The sequence below is a fragment of the Cricetulus griseus genome, chromosome 4, assembly GCF_003668045.3.
Source record: "Cricetulus griseus strain 17A/GY chromosome 4, alternate assembly CriGri-PICRH-1.0, whole genome shotgun sequence".
Lineage (NCBI taxonomy): Eukaryota > Metazoa > Chordata > Mammalia > Rodentia > Cricetidae > Cricetulus > Cricetulus griseus.
In genome coordinates, this window is record NC_048597.1 from 137,442,993 (window position 1) to 137,466,136 (window position 23,144).

At 39.4% G+C, this 23,144-nt stretch overlaps 1 protein-coding gene across 1 annotated transcript in view; it reads right to left on the reverse strand.

Moving 5' to 3' along the window:
- The window catches only part of Tbx20 (T-box transcription factor 20), a 49,887-nt gene that overhangs the window by 14,796 nt on the left and 11,947 nt on the right, over positions 1-23,144 (reverse strand). The window contains exons 5-6 of the mRNA XM_027411698.2: positions 20,765-20,923; positions 11,778-11,854 (exon numbers count right to left, since the gene is read on the reverse strand). Coding sequence (XP_027267499.1) covers positions 11,778-11,854; positions 20,765-20,923 — 236 coding nt within the window. The remainder of the gene's footprint in view (positions 1-11,777; positions 11,855-20,764; positions 20,924-23,144) is intronic.

Consider the following 23,144-nt stretch of genomic DNA (forward strand, 5'->3'; position numbering starts at 1 on the left):
TTGGAGCTTAGCTTAGATGAGATCTGTCGCCCAGGTAGACAGGGGAGCTACATTAATGCAAAGGCTGCTTCCACCTATGGTACCCAACTCACTACACCACAGAGAATTAAAGTTTCCACAATGCTGAAATGACAATGAATTAATTATACTTCTTCAGTATGTTTGAAGAGCTAACCAATCTTCACATGATTTTACTCAAAATCCATCTTGATTTCTAATATTAAGCAACCATTTTATCCTAAAGAGTTTGAAAGGGGGACATCACAAAACATTCAACAATCAAAAGAAGAAAAGTTACTAATAAAATATAACAAGATTTCTTTCAAAACAGGTTTGCTGCAAACAACAGAAAGACACAGTTTAAAATCTCTAGTTGGTAGTTTGGAATTTCAACATTTTATAAAATTAGATGAGTAAAACAGGAGTTAAGATCCGTAAAACAACAACATTTTAAACTTTTTAAAATACTTGCAAATAATAAAATAGCAGTTGTCATATTTTATAGACAGTAGGTAGAAGCTGTCAACAGAATATTAGATGCACCAGAAAGCAGAATCAACAAACTAGAAGACTATTAAGTTCACCCCAAGAGTCAGAATAAAGAGTTTAGGAAACAGGAATAGGGCAAAGACTCAGGGATGCTGTACATGCATATCAGGAGTATTAGAAAGTCTGACTACAGCCATCAGTGGGGGAGGATGAAAAACAGCAACAGAGAGAAGAAATGAGATAGCCAGGATAAATTTTTCCTGAGCTTAATTAAGACTTCTTATCAACACAAAACATTAATTCTATTTATATGCTAACAGAAAATCTACAGTGGACAGATATTTGGTAGTGTTTGAATTTTAAAATTAAAGAAACACTTCAGAAACATATTGCATAGAATGAAATAGATAAACTCCCTATAACTAAAAACATAAGTTTGGCACTAGCTTTTATCCCATTATCTACAAAAGCTAGATGACGCAGTGTTGTATAGCAATTTCCTCTGAGATAAAGTATTTCATCCTGGGGCAAGCTCATTAATACACAAGATAATCTAAATCATCCTGCCCCACAGGGAAGCTCCATGAAACCCAGGAAGTAGACAATTCAAATGGTTCAGGAAGTCCCTGAAACTGACCAGATGCACTAGGATCCTCCTCCAATTTGATATAAAAACCCAGTTTAGGCGAAACAACCCTGTACAATAAAGGAACTTCCAGAGGCATCACCATCCCGGACTTCAACTCTATCATAGAGCCATAGTCCTGAAAAGAGCTATTGGCACAAAAATAGACAGGTTGACCAATAGAACCATATTGAAAACCCTGATATTAACTCACACCTACAAACACCTGATTTTTGACAAAGAAGCTAAAGTTATACAATGGAAAAAAGAAAGCATCTTCAACAAGTGGTGTTGGCATAACTGGATTCAGACATGTAGATGATTGCAGATAGATACATATCTATCCCCATGCACAAAACTTAAGTTCAAATGGATCAAAGAACTCAACATAAATTCAGACACACTGAACCTCCTAGAAGATAAGGTAGGTGGTACCCTCAAACAAATTGGTACAGGAGACCACTTTCTGAACATAACACCAGTAGCACAATCATTGAGATTGACAATAAATAGGACCTCCTGAAACTGGAAACTTCTGTAAGGCAAAGGACACAGTCAGCAAGGCAAAATGGCAGCCCATAGAATGGGAAAAGATATCCACAAACCACACATCTGACAGATCATCAAAATATACAATGAACTCAAGAAGCTAGTCTCCAAAACACCAAACAATGCAATTAAAAAGTGGAGTGCAGAACTAAATAGAGAATTCTCAACAGAGGAGTCTAAAATAGCTGAAATACACTTGAGAAAGTGTTCAACATCCTTAGCCTTCAGGGAAATGCAGCTCAAAACCACTCTGAGATACCATTCTTACTCTTATCAGAATGGCTAAAATCAATAACACCAGTCTACCTCAAGATCCAGCAATTCCTCTCTTGGGCATATACCCAAAGAATGCATATTCATACAATAAGGACATATGTTCAACTATGTTCATAGCAGCATTATTTGTAATAGCCAGAACCTGGAAGCAACCTAGATGCCCCTCAACTGAAGAATGGATAAAGAAAATGTGGTACATTTACACAATGGAGTCCTACTCAGCAGAAAAAAAAAAATGGAATCTTGAAATTCACAGGCAAATGGATGGAACAAGAAGAAACCACAAAAAGATAAACATGGTGAGTACTCACTCATATATGATTTTTAGACACAGAACAAAGGATTACCAGTCTACAATCTACACTGCCAGAGGAGCTAGGAAACAAGGAGGACCCCAAGATAGGATTGCATAGTCCCTCAAAGAAGGGGAGGGCGACAAAAACCCCTGAACAAAGTGGGAGCATGGGGGGAGCAAGGAGGTGGGAAGGGCATAAGGGGAGGGGGGAGGAGAGCAAGAGGCCTGAGACGGGAGGAACAGAGGAGGGCAAGAAAGGAGATGCCTTGATAAAGGGGGACAGTATAGGTTTTTAGAGAGGTCTGGCACAGGAGAAATGTTAGGGGATCCACAGGGATGACCCCAACTAAGAATCCAAGCATCGGTGGAGAAGATGCCATTGATGGACTTCCCCTATAATGAGATTGATGCCTACCATGGTTACCATTCCTAGAGCCTTCATCCAGTAGCTGTTCAAAACAGAAACAGGACTGCTTTTGAAAGTATACCTTGTCCTCCTCCTTCATGAAAACCATGGGGCATGAGGTGAGGGGCCTCCTCTGCCACACACTCCCATAACCATGACATTCTGTTTCACCTCAGATGCAAAGTGAGGTAGCCTGCTGACCATTGTCTGAAATCTCTGAAACTGTGAACTACAACTCAATCCCTATCAATGTAAGTGCTCTTGGGTATTTCATCACAGAAACATAAATTCATGACACAGTACATGAAGAAGATGATATATATGACCTTCCAGAACCATTTGTTGATGTTTGCTAGCAACTAAGAGTCCAAAGAACCCAATTTCAGTAGCTGGAAAGAGTGTGAAGAAATAAGTATGAGAAGAGTTAAGAATAAAAAGATTGTGTTTAATGTATTATAAAAAACGAGGAAGGAAAAAAGGCATAGGGCTGAAAATCTGACTCAAGTTATTTAAATAAAAATTATTGGTTGATGAAGGTTAGTACAAAAAAGACTGTTTCTCCCATTTTGTAGGATAGGAAAAATACATAGTTTCACTCTCATCCAAAACAAAAATATCAGTTTCACAATTATTTTATTCTAGAATTTAAAGGTGTTAATCTTGAGCTTAAAGGTAATAGCAAAAGGCAAATAATGAGGATTAGAAAAGGGAGTTTTACAGAAAGAAGGGTGTACGTCATGCTGTAGATAACAGCAGCTTCAGGGTGAGCTTTCCCTGAGGGACTACATTTTATACAGCACAACTTGGTCCATTCTAAGCCCAGGTGCTAAGGCGGATGTCTCTGTACCACTATCACCACCTTCAGTCTAGCACAAGCATGTGGCATAGACTGAATAAATAACCACACACCACTCATGATCTTACTGGATTAACACAGGGACATATAGCACATCCGATCATATCAAAGAAAACACCAAGTCTGTGAGAGTGCCATGCACATGAGGCCAATGAATGATGCACCTCACCTAAAATATCTTTAAAATGGGGCATGTAACAGTGGCAAGGCATCACCAGTCAGTCATCAGACTACCTAGCATATGTATCATGAGACCGCAGCATAAACTTCTAAGTGCAGGGCTGGAAAGAAGACTCAGCAGTTGAGAGCATATACTATTCTTGCACAGAACCCAGTTCCAGTTCCCAGCATCCACATCAGGAGGCTTACCACCACTACTTTCATGGAATCTGACACCCTCTTCTGACTTTGCTGGCACCAGCATCAACATAGTGCACATGCATACGCTCGGGAACACACACACACACACACACACACACACACACACACACACACACACACACACACACACACACACACACTTACCATAAATAAATCTTTAAAAAAAAAAAAAAACCCTCTGGGTGTATACCCAGGCTTCAGCTCAGTGCTATCTATCTGCTTGATGCTGCCCATTGGAAACTTCCTGAACTCTAAAATGACTGTCCTGATGGTCCTTCCCCTGACATCTCACCTGACAGCCCTCACCTGACAGTCCTCACCTGACATCTCCCCTGACAGTTCTTTACCTGACAGCCCCTCACCTGACAGTCCCTCACCTGACAGTTCTTCACCTGGCAGTCCCTCTCCTGACAGCCCTCACCTGACAGCCCTCACCTGAAATCTCACCTGATAGATTTGCCCCTGAATAGCCTGTGGCTAGATTCAACAACTCTATCTGACCACCACCTTTGTAACTCTTAACAACTCTTCCAGCTCTGCCTAAGAAATGGTGGAGCTTGTGAATTTACTGGTGGTAAATCCTGACTATGGAAGGACAAACAGTCCATCTACATTGCTGGCATAGCTTGCTCAGACAACTTTAGCACTGACAAACTAAACTGGCTTTGATGCTCAGCTGTCACAAGTCATGTGAATAATGACAGAGTATCAGTGTCACTCAGCTTTCTTTTCACATCTATAACATAGAGATAAGCTTCCTAGTAAGTGATTGTTTTCAAGAGTAATGGAAATTCAACTTGTCAGTATATAACTCACTGCTTAGCACATATGGAGTGACCTGTTACAGTACTAAGAGTGAAGTAACAGCTGTCCTACACAGGACACAGACTCTAACAGCTGCCCTACACAGAACACAGAATCTAACAGCTGTCCTACACAGGACACAAACTCTAACAGCTGTCCTACACGGGACACAGACTCTAACAGATGCCCTACACAGGACACAGACTCTAACAGCTGTCCTACACAGGACACAGACTTTAACAGATGCCCTACACAGGTCACAGGCTCAGCTCAGAGATGCACCCAACAAATCAGCTGTGACAGACTTACAGAGGTTTACTTTCTGTATTAAAAAGAAAACAAAGACATTCACACATTTTCCAGATATACCAAATGATATTTTTCAAAGATACTCATCAACAATGACTTACCAGCAATAATTGAGTATTAATGATACCAGACTCTTCTAAGTTCTGAAGACATTAGAAACACAAAGGCTTACATCATTCGGGCATGAGGGCAGTAAGTGCAATGCTGGTAGAAGAGATGGGTGGAGAGCCTAAGTATTCCCACTTAGTCTTAACAGGCAGAAAGAAAGACAAGAGACCAGAGTTTCAAGAGCAAATGGGCAAGACAGGGACAGATGCATTCACTGGGAGATGGGGTAGAATTCACTGGGCCTTCTGTGAGTAACTAGAGAACTGTGCACAGGAGTAAGGCAACCTAGCTTCCAGTTACTGATAAAGTCCTTCTGATTGCTGGATTGAAAACAGACAGAAGGAAAGAAAGAGTGGAGCAAACAGATCGAGTAGAAAACTAATGTAATAATCTAGGGGAAAGGTTGTGACTCCATCTGTGTGGCGGCAAGCAGCACCGCAAGTGGCTCGGGTGCTAGAGTGTATTTTGAATGATTAGATGATAAGAGTCATCAACTGTTTGGAGGCAGAAAAAGAGGAGTCACAGTGACCTCCCAGTTGTTTGGCCAGAGCATAGGAAAGATTCAGTCATGGCTAAATCAGCAGCAATGAGGAAAGAGCAGTGTGGAGGGTGGTAGTAGCACATTCAGTTTTAGGTATGTAAAACCTGAGGTGCTTTTAGCATGGAGGGAAAAGTAAAAGCAACAGCCGGTTAAATGTTTGGATCTGGAGGGAATCAAACAAGCCCTGTAGAGGTGGCCTCAACCTGGGACAGACCCCCCCCCCTCAGGACGTGTGCCCAGGCTCAGAAGGAAAGACATAAGATCTAAGGTCTGTATCACATTACCACTGCAGAGGAGACAATGAGGACGGAGCAGCAGGAAGGTAGAGCAAGAAGAGCCTACAGGTCTAATTAGAAACCAGAAGAGGGAGACATGGAAGCCAAGGGAGGAAACGGACAGATTGCTGGATTTACTGATATGCCAAGCAGGCTGAGGACAAGAAGCTGGCCTGGAAGTCAATGGGTCACAGACAAAGTGGCAAAAGTGTACTGTGGGGCAGTAGGAGCGAACCTCTACAAGACAGGGCTGAAGAAAGGGAAGGAGGGAATTGAAGAAAGCATATACAATTCTAAGAAGCCTTAAAAGGGAACAGAAAATTAGGTAATGCAATCAGAAGATGGTTATTTTTGTCTTAAAGAAATGTCGGAGTGTTTGTATGCCAAAGAAAGAGAGGATAGTGCATTGCCACCATGACTTCTTCTAAAAATCAAAAGGCAATCAAAAAATTAAAAGAGGGTGCATGCATGGCTAGACAAGGCTGAAGTCAAGGCAAATGCCATAAATGAGACAAAGTCCATCTACAGTTAGCTATAATTAGTGGGAAAAAACTAAGAATTTTGATGCATTCGATGTTTGTGCCAGCCTGGTAAACTCATCATGGAAAGGGTTATTCCTTTTCTATTTAAACTAAATCCAACAATAAAAAGAAAGCAAATATTATATTTCCATTGAGGAAACTGAATCTGATAGTGATAATGAAGGGAATCTGAAAGGGCCAAAGAATGAAAATCAAAGTCCTACCTGTTATAAGTTATTAACATAAAAAGTCTTAAATAAAATATAAATAACCATTCTGACAATATATTTCCAAAGCAACATAAAATCCATATAGGAATTATTCCAGAGGTAAGATGATGGGTCAGCAGATGATATGAGGATAATAAATCATATTATTATGTAAAAGTAGAAAAATAGTTTTAAATTAACTCAACAGATTTTAAAAGAACTTGAATATAAGCTCAGTCACTATTGGCTTAACAGGAACTTCTCATCCAGGCATCAGTGCTCACTGGGTTTGTGTAATAAAGAACACCCATCGGAAACAAGCCAATGGAAGCTACTCACAGTGAGACACAAGAAGCACTACAAAGGAAGGAAGAAGAGAAAAGCACGCCAGAGAATCTATTTGTCAACAACGTACTTTAGTCATTGTCATAAAGAAAGAAACTGTTTTAAATATATAGCTATCAAAGACAAAAATTATTATTTCTTGCAGACATTGCAGCAATCTAATTGGAAAATCAACAAACATTAGAATTTATTAAACTAGCTTTTGTGTTCACTACAATGGCAGAATGCAAAAGATGGGGGGGGGTTGATCATTGTTTATAAACAAGACCAGTCAGGTTTCTAATTTAAAATTCCACTTACCACAGCAAACTATATATCATAAAAACTCTTTAGTATAGTATTTTCTAGTAGAATGAAATGCTAGTCACATACGTAATTCTATAATAGTGGCTGCATAAATAGGCAATAAAATGTACTTTATTTAATCCAGCAACCTAAAATACTTTAATATCTAATGACTATTTTAAACTATTAATAAGATCTTTTCATTTTGTTTACTAAGGCTTTAGAATAAAGTTCAGATGGATGGAAGGGCCCTTTTACTTTTGTTTGTAAATTCAGGATTGGGATAGCCTCCCTTTAAATTTTCACTAGCTAGTTACCTTGACCCACTAGTAGCTGCTGCACTGAATGTTGCAACTTCATAGAGCCAGGTTTGTGTCTAAAAAACTAAATGTGGTATTTAAAAATCTGAAAATGCCAAAATGTCTTTCAGTGTAAGAGGACATTTTGTTAAAAAGGTAAACATGAGTAGTACTGAAAGGAACTTCTTCTTAAACTATAATCACATCAATTTTTCTCCTGAAAACTTGTATATAAATTCAGAAGAAACAAAGTCAAAATCCCCATGACATGTGGGGGGAAGATTTGACAAGCGATTCTGAACACTGGGTGCCTAAGCATCAAAGCACACTAAGAAAGTCTGAAAACAGCAAGAAATGGAGTTTTGTCATCTCGGACACTCAAGTGCTTCCATATGTTATCAATTTATAGCTAGAAATTGCAAGCCTAGAGTAGTTAAGAACTAGATAAACAATCAAGGTAGACTCATAAGTAAGTAAAAAATAATGATATACAGGTAAAATAAGCATTGAAAAAATATAACATGATATGTCTATTTTACATCATATCAAAACAAATATTTGAATGAGTCAAAAATGTAAATGGTAAACTAGAAGGAAGTGTGATGATTCATGTTAATGGTAACCTGGTGAATCAAGAGTCTCCAGGGAGACTGGAGCAAACATCTATCCTTCTCTGCTTCCTGGTACTGGACATGATGTGACCAGATGCCTCAGGCTCCTGCTGCCCTGATTCCTGTCATAATAGACTGGACTTTGAATGGCAAGCTAAAACAAACCCATCCTCCTTTAAAGGCTTTGTTGGGGTATTCATGATACATAAATGGTTTTCATAGGCTGGTAAGAGACAGACAACACACACACACACACACACACACACACACACACAAATGCACTCAAAACTTAAATAGGCCATCTCCTAACATCTCCTAAAAGGAAAATTAGTGTTAATCCCATCATATTAGCAAAAATGAAATGATAACCACCATTTTTGACAGGGCACAAATGTATGAGCAGTCAATCTCTCTTCCCTTTTTTTTTTTTATGCCCAGATGATCTTTCTTGAAAAACCTTGGCTGTATGTTAAACTTATTTTAGAACATGTACCTGTCCACTTACAAAAGATATTTAATTAGTCAGTTCACACTACAGATACTAAAATGGAGGCTACCAAGGCCGGTGGGCGGGGTGGGAAGGAGAAGGAAGAGAGATGCGGCCGAGCATAGCATCTCTTTGTGATACTGAGAACATTCTGGAAAAGGATAGAGGTGATGTTTGCATGACATTACAAATCTACTTAATGTCACAAAATATCATGCTCAAAAATGATTAAAAATGGCATTTTGAATTTTATATATTAGAATATTGTTTTCTAAATCACATGACTATAAAGTTTATTAAGTCATTTCCTGTTGTTAAAAACTTAAGTTCTCCCCTCCCCACAAAATTGACATAAAATAGCAATATAGCAGAAAAATAAATAAAAGTACATGCTTTCACCCAGAATTTTTATTTGTGGTTATTTATCCTATGAACATAATCAAGAATACATGTAAAGAAATACATTTTCTCCCTGGCATTGTTCATAATGAGAAAAAATAAGGACCCTAAATAACTAAAATTGTGGTAGAAAATGAAAAAATTAAGACAATCATTTAAAAATTAAAAGGTAAATATATCTACATGGAAAATGGTTAAAAGTATCACTTGGTGACTGGTGTCCTCACCAGAAAGAACCCAGGAGAATGAAAGAGACTGAAGCCCGCTGTTGCCTTTGTGTTCTTTCCTTCCTTGTCAACATTTACTGTTTTCTGTTTCTACAATTAATCAGCAATGTTTTGTCAAAGTAGGGGAACTAACAAAAGCACTTAATTTAGAAGAAAATACTCTAAATCCTTCCCTTCCTCAGAAGTAGCACTGAGCTACTCAGTGCTACTCAGGGTAGGTTGGAGGCTGTCCTACGCTGCTATGTACTACACACAACCAGCAGTAACTCTTTCCCTGGTCTAAATGGCTAGAAATTCACCTCTAGGAAATCATCCCTTTGGGTTTTCCAGGGTGCTTCTTAGCTGGCTGCCAGACAAGAGTTTTCTTTTGCAAATCAGTGCTCTGACCTTGCACAATGAGGCTGCACACGAAGGGCAGATAGGACGAATCCAGCTAGGTAGACCCTGCTACACCCAGACCCAGGATAACCACGGTGCCTCATGAAGCACATAGTGCTGACAGTTACGAAAAGGCCACACTGAGGTCTAAGCACACAGGTCCCATCCTGAAAGTATTTTGGTTTGCTTGTCTTACACATTAAGTTATAAATCTAAAACAGGAAACTTGAAATCGTTAAAGTCACATATTTATTACATCGTATTCAGTTAGGTTAGAAAAATGCAGTATCTGTCATCATGTCATAAAAAAAAAATGTGTTTTCCTCTCAGATCTCTTATGAAGAAAAGCTCCCAGGATTGTTACAGATAGGGCTGTTTTCAATCAGTTACAAGGAACAATTCAATTACTACATGGTTTAGTGCAGTAACTGACTCCAGACTAATTTAATTTCTCTAGGTCTCTAAAGATCAATTGATCTGATTTGTCCCATCCCCAAAGGCTATTTAGGAAAAATTCAGACTTAAATACCTGGAAATGAAATCCAAAACCTTGGCCAGTTTCACACCACTTAGGTCATCTTGCAAACTTTCAGCTAGTCATGTCAGAGTGCTCTCTTGGCCTCAGGACCATCTCAAGCCACTTAGCTTCACATACAAGTGAGTGCTCCCACATCAGAACGCTTATTCAATAAGTGGAAAATGTGGCCACATGCATTATCAAATCTGTTGCTCTAAAGGGCAGCCAAGCTGGGCTCCTATTTCATGAGCATGTGTGCAACTACGGGGCTATTTTTACTCTTAAGATCAGTTCACAGAGACCATTCAACGTTACTCAGATAGGGTCTAAAGGGTTAGATGCAAGGCTCATCTAGGATGAGAGACTCAGAATTTTTGCACTTTAGGTTTATAGTATGCTTTTATAAATATCACCATCCACACAATTCTCTAACCAACCTACTCTCTGAGACTTGGGCAATAGATGTCCATCCAGCAGCGTAAGGTTCGGGTTTGTCCTTGACTTTACCACCTCCGACCAATGGTCAGACTCTCCAGCAATTAGTCTTTCTTTTTCACTCAGACTCTCTGGCTCCCAAAACAGCCTCTACATCCATTCCTTCCAATTATACCACCACTCCATGATCTGCCACTTTGGCACATTTAAGAAGAATCAGACAGAAGTTGATAAAACATAATTAACCTTTCATTTGAGTTGCCAAGACAGGCCGGACAGAAGTGCCAAGGTCAGATGTGCCCATGTCATAGGCAATAAAAGGAAAATCAGAAATGTGTGGCAGTTGACAGCAGAGTCACACAAGAAATTAAGATACAGTAAGTGAGGGGGGCTGGTAGCTATGTGGTGTTCCAACCATCAGCAGACATATCAGGCCTAGTGTAAAGATGAAGGATAGAAATTTAGTGTGTATAAAGACTATAAATAAGCAATTGGGTCAACCTCTTCTTGAAAAAATGCATTTCAACATTCATAATGGGCCAATAGCTATAAGTGTCAATCACTGAATGGCCTCAAGTGGCAATGAACAACTGTCATTGTGAAGGGGTAAGTTTCACATGCATGACTGTTTCTTGTCTTCTTACAGGTCCTCAGACTTGATATTTATTACTCCTATTAAAGATAGCAGTCTACTTTACAGATAAAATTGTGTGGTTTTGAATTAAATGACATCTCTTGTTTCAAAATTCCAAACCACTCCTCAACTTTGTGTTATCAAGTGTATCCCCTTCTGAACACAAATAGAAAGTGTCCACTTCCCTACAAAGTGTCACCTAGTAAGACAATGTTCAGTTATAACTAGGACCCACTTTCTGGTCACAAAACCCAATGTTTTACAGTGGAATACATGTTTATACCAAATAAACCTCTTTGCTGGGGAATCAAGCATTTGAGAGATCCAGCAGCAGCAGCTGCCTTCAAGATGTACGAGCTATTCAACGACAGGGTTTATGGTTGGAAGGGAAAGTGTAGAGACAGTGGAAACTACATCCTGTGAGACAATGCTTCATTGGCGTTAAAAGGCACATGTTCTTACAACCCACTCTTTTATCTTATCTGGGCAAAAGAGCAAGAAGAAAATTTTCATTACCTCTCGATGTCAGTGAGCCTGGAGGAGTCCCGGAACCCTTTGGCAAATGGATTGCTGTCTATTTTCAGCTTGGTTATCTGGGAAAGAAAGAATGGGTACAAAACAAGCTCATTTCCAAGGTCAAAGAAGCAGAATCAGAAATAGTTTTTTTTTTTTCATTTCCCACAGACCCCAGTAATACACTAATGTCTGCAAGCATCATGAGAAGTGATTTGAGTGAGGGACAAGTTCACAGGTGTACTGGGTCATGGCTGAGGTAGGAACGTTTGGTGGCCTTCAGGCAAAGTTGGACATGAAACTAGATTGTGAAGTATTTAAAATGCTAGGGAAAGGCTAGGGCTCAACTGGGGAAGGGGGAACTAACTACCTAGATGGGAGGGAGACCTGTGTAGAATGTGTGTTGTAGAGGTGGGGGTGAAAATGAAAGCAAAGATGCTGTCTCATCCTGACTTGGAAGCATCTCCTAACTTTTTGAGCAGGTGAATATATGCTGTAATAGATAAGATTCAATGGCCATAAAATCCCATGTTAAATACTGTACTGATATTGGCATCTTTTACATAAATACAGGATATGAAGCCTTCAGAATGTAAATTTACTACCATTATCCTTTCCATTTGACTAAGTTAGAATCAAAACAGTTTGTCAGCCTTATTTTAATGTCATATGTGTAACTATGCTTATGAAGAAACAATTACTTTCTAGTAAGAATCAATCTCCAACATTTAGTGTCTACATTATGGAATTTATAATCTTATAGTATTACTACTTACACACCCTGTGTACCATGCCTCTGAGGAAAAATATATCAGGCTGTGAAGCAAAAACAAAAACAAAAAAACAAAAACAAAAACCAAAGGAAGCACTGATGAGAAGAAACTCAGAATACAAAACCCTGTTAGCACTAAAAGGAACCTCACAGAGAAGCAAGCCTATGCCCTCATTTGATAAGCAGTCACAGTAGGGCACAAGGAGTGCAGGGACCAATGTATAGCCTGTTCCTCACTGGATTACTAACAAGAAAGCCTTTCAAGAGGATTTTAACTCGTAAAATCAAACAGTGAAATACAAGTTCATCTTTGGAGGGAGACACACACAAAATATTCTGGGCAGGGAAAAGGGAGTTATGGGGTGTGGGGTGTCCCTCCTGTTTCACACTGAAGAGAAAACAATTAAAACAGTGTTTCATATGATAACTGTAAAATTTATAAAAGTATATTGCTTGTTTATAAACAAATTTTATAACAAATGCAATTTTGAAGAAAAAAAAATAGATCAGGCTGTATCCAAAGTTCAATGCCTCGAGTTTCTCTTTTCACCATTTTCTTTTTTAAAATATTCTCAATGTGCACTACATTTACAAGGCTGCAAAGCAGCTTTTACCTCCCTAATATGTCCTCATCACCGAAGTGGCATTCCTGTCTATCTCCAGCACTGGTCGATGACAGGAAGGAGCAGCCACGCATGAGAAGAGATTTTCCTGAAGCGCTGGATGTGCATACTGCAGAGGCCACTCAGCTCTCTGCACATTTTGGTTGTTGCTTTTCATTGTAAGCAGGTCTTATTGTCTAGCATACTTCCCTTCCTGTTTAGAAATATCCATGTTTTTCTGAAAGTGATCTTCATTATCATTTTGCTGCCCTCCAGGGTGTTCTGAGCAGTTACCCTCAAGGCTCATAATAGTCAGGCTCCTTCTGTCACCTGTTGAGCCATTCATTCAGATTTGAACTTGTATCTTTCTGAATGTCAGATTTCAAGAAGAATAATACTGTTTATTCGATATAAATTATAAAAATCTTTTAAAGCCTAGACAACCAGTATGCTCTAAGATTTTAAGTTCAAGCAAAATTTCAAAATCTTAAAGGAGAAAGATGCTCTTCTTTCCACTCAGCAACTGTAATTTAAAATACTCTATGATGCTGAAGTGTCTTAAGGCTCCTGAAATGTTGGGGCAATCATTAGCCAGCACCTATGCAATGATTGGTAGCTTTGGTGCAGGGTAACACAGGGGAGAGAACACTTGCTCTCTGCCTTGACAACTCTATGGAGCAATTACAGAGATACACTGTGGAGAGACCTGGGCCATGGTGACATGGGTCCATTACAAGGTAGCAACATTAAAGGCAACTCAAACCCAAATAAAAATGTTTAACTGTGTGACCAAACAACAAAGGCAAATCTTGCTCTAACTAACACATTCTAAAATTCAAAGGTTACTGGATTTGCCAATAGTTAAAACTGTCTGGAGATAATTGCAGATGGTGTGTCTAACATGGAGGGTAACATCAGAAGTTCTTGAAGCCTTTTCTCTTCAATGTCAACCACAGCAAGCTTTACTCGGTTGCAGATGAACTAAGCAACAGAAAGAAGTGTCTATGTTATGATGGATGCTTTGTCCTGGAAAGGAATTTGCAAAAAAAAATTGTACTTGGTTTTCATATTTCCAAAGGCTAAAGTTCAGTGGCTTTAAATGAGGTGAGTGTGGCTAAAATCCTCCAGTGCCCTGATATAAGTAGAGAAATGGATGTCAATTGAGGTGTTCATGATCTAAAATTATTGCCATAACTTTGTGCCTGGAAATGAATTAAATACAGCATGAGTTTCTTTATTTCTTTGAATTATCTTTCATTATTATAATTATCTACTACTAATTTTTCAAATGTTACTTTTTATAACCTTCAGTGTGTCAATGATAGCTTTTTTTTCTCCACATCTGGATACAATTTCAAGCTTCAGGAAAACTGCAATAGGGCATGGTCCTCTGTATATTTGGACCTACTAATAAAGTGCAGTGATGATTTAATTTAGAACATTAATTAGAAAAAGAATGCAAGACAATTATCTGGTGCTTACTTTCTCTATGGATGAGTTTGACTAAACCACTAGTTTGGGGCATTAGAGGAGAAAAGAACCAGATGGGTCTGGGGTTGTGGTTGTATTATCTCCAGTGAAGACACAGCACAGAGATTGTAGTTACACTTGAGGGTCCACCTTATGTGGCTCAGTTCAACTCCAGACCCAGCACACAACCACAGCAGGAGCTCCAGACAGGTCTGTTGAGCTTCATGTTAAGAACAAACCACCAAATTATGACTTGATTTTACAGACTAGGTTAAACTGTGTGTTACTTTAAAATATTCTATGTTTTTTTCTTATTTCAAGATAAAGAAAAACACACAGATATATACATACACATATGTGTGTGCACAAGCATTCGAGTGTGTGTGTGTGTGTGTGTGTGTGTGTGTGTGTGTGTGTGTGTGTGTGTATGTGCGTGTTGCTTTTTGAGACAGATCTCTCTACATACTCCTGCTGTCCTGGAACTCACTTTGTAGACCAGGCTGGCTTCAAACACTCAGAGACCAGCCCTGCCTCTGCCTCCTAAGTGTCCATACTAAATGTTTATACCACTAGCCCAGTTGTAAAATAATTTTAAATAATAAAAGTTTTGTACTCTAAGTAACAACAGATCATAAACAGGTAAGACATTAGTATTTGAATTTAAAAGGTGGAGGTTTGCTTCTGAAGGTGTAGTTCGATATCCCTTTGTAAAATTGGGGATAATGGTAAGAACGGTTCTGAGAATGGATGAGAGGGAGTGGCTAAGTGTGATGACTGCACCTGGACCTGTCCCTTCAAACGCTGGCACAGGAAGTCTGCAGCCTGCAAAGCTGCTGCCCTGTGTTATCCTTACAAAACCAGAGGCACAGATTTTTTATCACTAAAAAAATAATTTTTAAGATTTAGTTTTATTTTATGTGTATTGTGAGTTGGTGTGTGTGAGTACTGGCAGGAGCTGGAAGAGGGAGTCTGATCCTCTGGAATTGGATTTAGAGGTGGTTGAAAATTTCAAGATGTAGCCTGCTGTTGGTGGCTCACACCTTTAATCTCAGCACTGGGTGGGGGGCAGAGGCAGACGGATCTCTGTGAGTTCGAGGCCAGCCTGGTCTACAGAACTAGTTCCAAGACTGCCAGAGCTGTTATACAGAGAAACCCTGCCTCAAAAAATGAAAAAGGAAAAAAAAATTCCAGATGTAAATTCTGGGAACCAAACCCCAGTCCTCTGCAAGAGCAGTGCATGTTGTTGATCAAGAAGCCATCTCTCTACTCCTCCAAATCAGTTTTTAAAAGCAATATTCTTCACTTAGTGAAGAGAAAGTATTGACAAATAAGTATAGCACTATATACCTAAAAAATCCTATCACTCATATGTTCATGTAAATTCAAAGACTTGTGTTTCTACCATAATTGCAATAACACATAGTGTAAAGCCTATGCTAACCAGAAACTTCATTCTTTGTATCATTCCTATTCTCTGTATGTAAATGCATGCACAATTAAGAGGGCAGATTTTTGATGCCACGAGCTGTGCCCGAGAAGGACAACTTTACAGTGTATGTTATTCTTATCCACTGTCACAACACTAGACTCTGGATCCAGCTGGGGCCCCAGCCATAAGGTAAAATTGGCCCTTGGAGACCATTTCTCCAATTATCAGGAAAAGATCTGACCGAAGGCATTTAGAAATGAAACCTGACCTACACTTCAACTCCACAGCAATGATCTGCTGGCTCAAAAACAATGCATGACCTTTAAATCTTAAATTATAAAATAGTTTGTTGAAAGTATAATGTATTTAGCGTTTATCTAATAATGTAAAGAAATGCAATCATCCCCTTGCAAAAAGCAGAAGAAGAAATGGGTAAAAAGGTCCCATTTTCATTAATTCTAAATAAAGCTACCGGCCTACCAGCCACAATAAGTAAGAAGGTTACACACACACACACACACACACACACACACACACACACACTTTGGGGAACTTTTATTTGAAAATATCAGGCATAAAAATAATGGTCATATTGTAAGTTTAAGACATAGGGAAATGGTCCAAATGGTAACTTTTAATCCCCCCCTCTTCTGATCTTAGTTCTTCATGCATGGAAAACTTTTTGTTGATGCTATACATAGTATGTATTTCCTTTGCAACCTATTTATCTCATTGTGTTCACTGTAAAGTAATACATGCAGTGTGGCAGTGAAAAGGCAGTTGACTCCAAGAGGCCTGAAGGTAAGGTAATAAGACAGCATGCGACCTACTGAAAATGATAATTCCTGAAGTGATTTCTAAAGAGACCTGTATCAGTTTTATTCACTGAAGCAAATCTATCAGCCATTAGCACAACTGCCCTGCTATACTAACCCACACTTTTGGGTGGTTTTATGCTAATGATGGCATTAAAGGTGGACTACAGAAATAAACTCAGGGATCTAGTATGGGAGATGCTTTTATTGTGGGCTCTGCAGTGATGAAATGGTCTATTCAGTCTATTAATCTTTATACTTTATGATACCATCAAAGCTGATGGGCTCTTGTGACTGAATTTTGAACCCACCTGTATTATCAAGTATAAAAATGAACATTAGTGAGAGGAGTAATTAGTGTCAGAATCTGTTTTAGTTAGCATTTTAACTTATTTTAAAATAGTAACTTTTCCAAATCCAGCTTTCAAACTATTGATCTTGGAAGTCATTACTTTATTGTCCTTGCAATCCAACCAAAAGGGGGGAGTTAGGACCCAGAAGGTCAAACCTTCTTGACAGGTTTGGCACTTATCAAATATGTAGCCTTGAATGAGTGTCCTAACCACTTAGAACTTCAGTTTCATTATCAACAAAATGACACTCACAGGACTTCCACTGGGGATTGTCAGAATTAAATAAGATTACTGAGAAAAATGTAGAAGGATTTTTCTGAATTAAAATAACCAAACTAGACTATGAATTTTCGTTGGAGTTTAGTACAGGGGAGGAAACAAAATCACAATGGTCATTAATGGTTAATACTAAAATTTAAATGAGCTGACTACTGTAGAGTATGAAGGTATATTTCCAACCAATCTTCTGGGCTGTCATAAAGACATTATGTTCACAACAACAATATTGTCACAGTGGGAACATGCTTGCTGGAGTAGGCCTCAGTTGATGAGACTAGTGCATCTTAGTTTGGAATGGCAGAACAGTACGGACAGGGAAAAGAGGAGTGGACAGATTGAAGCAAACATGGTAAAAAATTAATCGTGAAATCTGATTGGAGGGGATGGGGAGTTCATTTGACCACTTGTTTGTAGACTTTTTTTTTGACATTGAAGTTTTCCAGAATAAATAGATTAGTGAAAAAACAATCCCATGAGACAATCACATTAAAGCACATGGTATCCATTGACTCAAGTGAGCCCTTTTGTAGAGGACAGTAACTCCCAAATGACAGTCGACAATATGTGAACACAGCCCCACATGGCAGAAAAAAGATGAGTGCTTTATGTGTGTGGGGGGGGAGGGAATAGCTTAAAACCATCTGGGAAAGATGTCTGGGTGTCCATCAGGGCCATACGCTGAGATGAAAAGTGTTCTGCCCCCTGAGAAGGGCTGCTCAGCTTAGAAGTCTAGGACTCTAACTGCCTTGCTTCAAATCCATGATGGGCACAGCAAGCACCATCAGTGACTCATTTAACTCGTGCCTCTATTTCCCCAGCTGCATATTACATAATAAAAATACTGTTTCTCACCGGGTGTTGGTGGCACATGCCTTTAATCCCAGCACTCGGGAGGCAGAGGCAGGCAGATGGATCTCTGTGAGTTCGAGGCCAGCCTGGTCTCCAGAGTGAGTGCCAGGATAGGCTCCAAAGCTACATAGAGAAATTCTGTCTCAAAAAAAAATACTGTTTCTCTGATTTAATAATAATTACTGCAAAGATTAGATAAGAAAATACCCTTTAAGTCGCACTGTGTGCAACAGCAAGCACCTGAATTCTATCCATCCTTATGTAATCTATGCACTATGGCAGAAGGCCTGCTGGTATTTATTTAGGACGCTTCCTCCACCTATTAAAACAAATCTAAGGTATTGCATGTGGAAACTCCCCTCCATATTTGTTCTAACTCATTGCATTTCAGTTTTTAAAAACAAATGTGCAACTGACTTTTTCTAGCTTTGGTCCTCTTTAAACAGCACTGAAGTTTCATAGGACACCTTTCTATTTCATTCCAAAACATCCGTAAGGTTTCTTAAAGTGTTATAATGTAGCATTTTATCATAAAATTACACATTCACTCAGTGTAAATGAGCTGAATAATTTTCTGAACTTTCGAGACCCACTTTCCATGTGCTTTCAAATACAAGTGAGCCTGTGGCTTCAAAGGTACAGGTCTTCTGGGCTTCAGCGTGTTGTGGACTTTAGTCTAGTCACAAAGTTTTTCTTGGATATTCTGTGTTCATTTTGCTCATTCTTTGTTTATTGTGGAGAACAAAAGAGATGACACTTTGTTTATATAAGGTAATTTACATAACAACTATGCACTGATTTATCTTAGCAAATATGCCAACAAAGTTTTAATTTCATACATTTATTTAAAGGTGTGTGTGTGTGTGTGTGTGTGTGTGTGTGTGTGTGTGTGTGTGTGTGTTTTCTCTAGGGATCTGACTCAGGTCATCAGGTCACAGGTGCCTTACCTGTTGAGCCATCTCCGTGTGGAAATCACTGACATTTTAAAGTCCAAGTGTGGGTAAGTACTCTTGGCATTCCTGAACAGTCCAACATCACAGTTTCCAAGGCACGTTTGTGCATATCATCACATCTTAGTTTCACTGCAATCTCCAATAGTGGTCTGCTTGGTTCTAAGCCCTAGCTTACAAGTAAGGGAAAGTAGAGTGATACTTATGGAACAAATCTCAAAGTCATATAGAAGTTACAGGCACATGAGCCTGCTCCATCTACTCTGGCCATCCTTAAGTATGTCTTCTGTCTGTTTCCACTTTTGTTTTTTAAGATTTTATTTATTTATTTTATGTATGTGAGTGCTCTTCCAGTTATGTACACCTTAATTCCAGAAGAGGGTATCAGATGCCATTATAGATAGTTGTAAGCCACCATGTGGTTGCTGGGAATAGAACTCAGGACCTCTGGAATAGCAGCCAGTGCTATTAACCACTGAGCCATCTCTTCAGCCCCATTTCCACTTTCTTATTTGCTTCCAGCTCTCTCCTGCCTTTCCAGACTCTCTGAACCTCCTCTGCCTGACCCACCCTTGTGGGATTGTTGATTCTCACTCAGTGGGTAGCACCTGATTGTTATCTATTCCAACCCACAAACAACAACAGCATGGCAAGAAGAAGGCAAGCACCCTAACTACTTACAGCTAATCAAACAAAAGCAAGACGAAGAGCTTTGAACAGCCTCATTGTTAATCAAACTGCAGGTGTGAACAGCTTTCACTCCAAGGAATTCTACTTCCTGCTTTTTTTTTTTTTTTTTTGACTACAGGAAAATTCCCTCTTTCTTCCCCTCAGCTTCCTTACCATTTAGCATCACTGCTGCTACAAACTTGCCAGCATTCTGCTGACCAAGAAAGAATAAAGCATTAGAGCATGTACCTAACAGCATTTAGCCTTTGTGGGACATAAGTATTTACTTATGTAAATATTATACATGCAAATAAGGCTCAAGTTGGAAATATGGTGTATATGACAAGGAGTAGTAGAAGATATAACCTTATGATGTGAACTGGATATCTTGATATCAATAAAATACCCAACTGAAACTTATTATTTAAAGAGATATTCACAACCATTGTACTTATCCTAAATTGTGGTTAATCTAGCCTCACAAAGTATCTCAAGGATTAGTAACTGGGACAGCTGTGTAAAGGTGTGTGCTTGTCAAAACAATCACCCATGCTTCTGCAAGGGGAGGAAAAGGTAGAAGCAAGAGCTCCCTGCAGAAGGCACACTGGGGTGGATTCAAGTTAGGGAGCAGTCACCAGACAGTCTGTACTACAGAACAAAGTCCTAAAAGATAACTGATGCAATACATGACCCCTGGGGACATGATGCTCTGATGCTGACATTCAGTCATTCCAAAGGAGCTTCTGTTTTGAGTACCAGGAAAACCCTTGTGCAAGAACCGAACTGCAAAAGACCCACTCACCAGCTGGTTCTGGTAGGCCGTGACTGCTGTGAACACTGTCTCTGGAAAGATGAATGTTCTGAATTCTTCCGACTTCAGATTGAGCAGGGAGGCCGTGTGGTCTTTCTTCTTTATGATATGCACTCGAGGCTGGTACTTATGCATTGAATTCAAAATTATCTACAGTGAAGAGATGGGAAGTCCTGAGTTTTACATCCTTAACCCATCCAATCTACTTCAAGTTCAGTGGAACCACCCCTTTCCCTTCCTCTGTCAAGTCATTTTCATACAATACCAAGTCGTGGAGGGGAATGACATTTTACCAAAACAACTGCAAATCACAAGAGCTATCTTCTAAAATGATGGAGACAGGAAAGAAGTCATTTGTAGGGGATGTTCTATTATTAAAGTGTGTGTGTGTGTGTGTGTGTGTGTGTGTGTGTGTGTGTGTGTGTAGTGTGTGTAGTGTGTGTAGTGTGTGCGCACACACGTGTTTCTTCGGGTGTTCCTGTTCATGTAGGCACATGTGCTTATTCATATGAGGTGAACACTGGGTGTTTTCCTCAGTCTCTTTCTCTGGACAGAATTTCTCACTGAATACAGCCAGTGAGCTCCAGGACCCAACTGTCTCTATCCTACAGCACCCCTTGTTAAAACTTGGCTTTTATGTTGGTGCAGGGGATCCAAACTAAGGCCCTCAAGCTTATGTGCCAGGCATGTTACCAACTGAACTACCTCCTCACACCAAGTTTTATTAATTTTTCAAAATCAACCCTTGGGCCAATGAGACGTCTCAGTATGCAAAGATGCTTGCCTCCAAATCTGATGAATTGGGTTTGATTCCTGGGAGCTACATGATGGAAGGAGAGAACGGACTTCTGTAAGTTTTCCTCTGAGCTCCATACATGCTCTGTGACATAAATGTACACATGTACACTCACACACAGACACAGACACAGACACACACACACACACACACACACACACACACACACACACACACAAATAAATAAATAAATAAATAAATATATTTGAAGATCTGAAGACATGGCTCAGTGGTTAAGAGCTCTTGTTGCTCTTGCAGTGAATCCAAGTTCCAGTCCCAACAGCCATGCGGTGGCCCACAGCCATCCATTAACTCCAGTTCCACAGGATCTGATACCACCTTCCATTTCTGACTTCCATATGACCACCAGGTATACACATGATGCATATACATGCAGGCAAAACACTCAAACACAGAAAGTATTTTCTTGGTTTTTGATCTATTTAGATCATAAAATGCATGTTTAAATTTTCTAAATAAAATGTAATATTTTATAGGAGACCAGACTGTTATGTACAGAAGAAAAAGGTAAGATGATTTAGAAATACAGTATTGCATTAGACAGACAAGGGTTAAAATCCCAAAACTTCCACTTCATAGCTCTTTTATCTTGGCCAAGTGAGCAAACCTCTCCAGCCTAGGCAGCCTCAAATGCAAACATGATGCCAACTACACAGGGCCATAGTGAGGATAGAGGATGTGACTTTTAATTTTACTTTTATTATTTGTGTGCCCACACATTTGTACAGGTACCCATGGAGGCCAGAAGAGGGCACTAAATCCCTTTGAGCTGGAGCTACAGGCTTTTGAGAACTGCCTGGCAGGGAGTTAAGGTCTGAGCTCAGATTCTTTAGACACAAAAACAAGTGAACCTAACCACTGAACCTTCTTGACTATCCCTAAAGACTGTAGCCCTTGTAAATCACACAGGAAATAGGAAGTGCTCAAAAATAGGAACTGTTTTTGGAAAAAAAAACTTACAATTTCCAGTTTTAAAACTAAAATTGAATCAATGTCATGGCCATCTTCCATTCTGTAGCTACCAAAAGTTGTAAGTTCTTAGCCATGATAAATATATCTTGGTTAAAAGGTTAAAAGTGAAGAAATAGTGTTCTCATCTATCCTACGACTAAAATATAAATATTTTGCTACTATATAAAATGAGCAACAAAACATTTTTTTCCTTGTTTGCTCACTTATGTGTTTGTTTCCAGGCAGGGTTTTACTGTGTACCCCAGGCTGGTCCTAAAACCTTGGTAGTTTTCCTTCCTCTGCCTCTTGAGTGCTAGGATTACAGGCATGAGCTACCACATTTGACTGAGCCAAACTCATTTTTAGGTATACAATGTTTCCCACATGTCTCTACTGGCAGACAGCTACTTAAATTCACAAAACCAGTCTGCCTTTTCTGGAATTGGGGGTTCAGCTGTATCCTTTCTTCAAACACCTTTGAAATCCCCTGGCCTCAGAAAGCACCCCATAAACATTGCATTGGGCTCACGAGGTGATTTTGCTATGTAGACATGTCGACCAAAGGGCCCCTTGCTTTCTTGACTATCGTGGATGGACATGGTG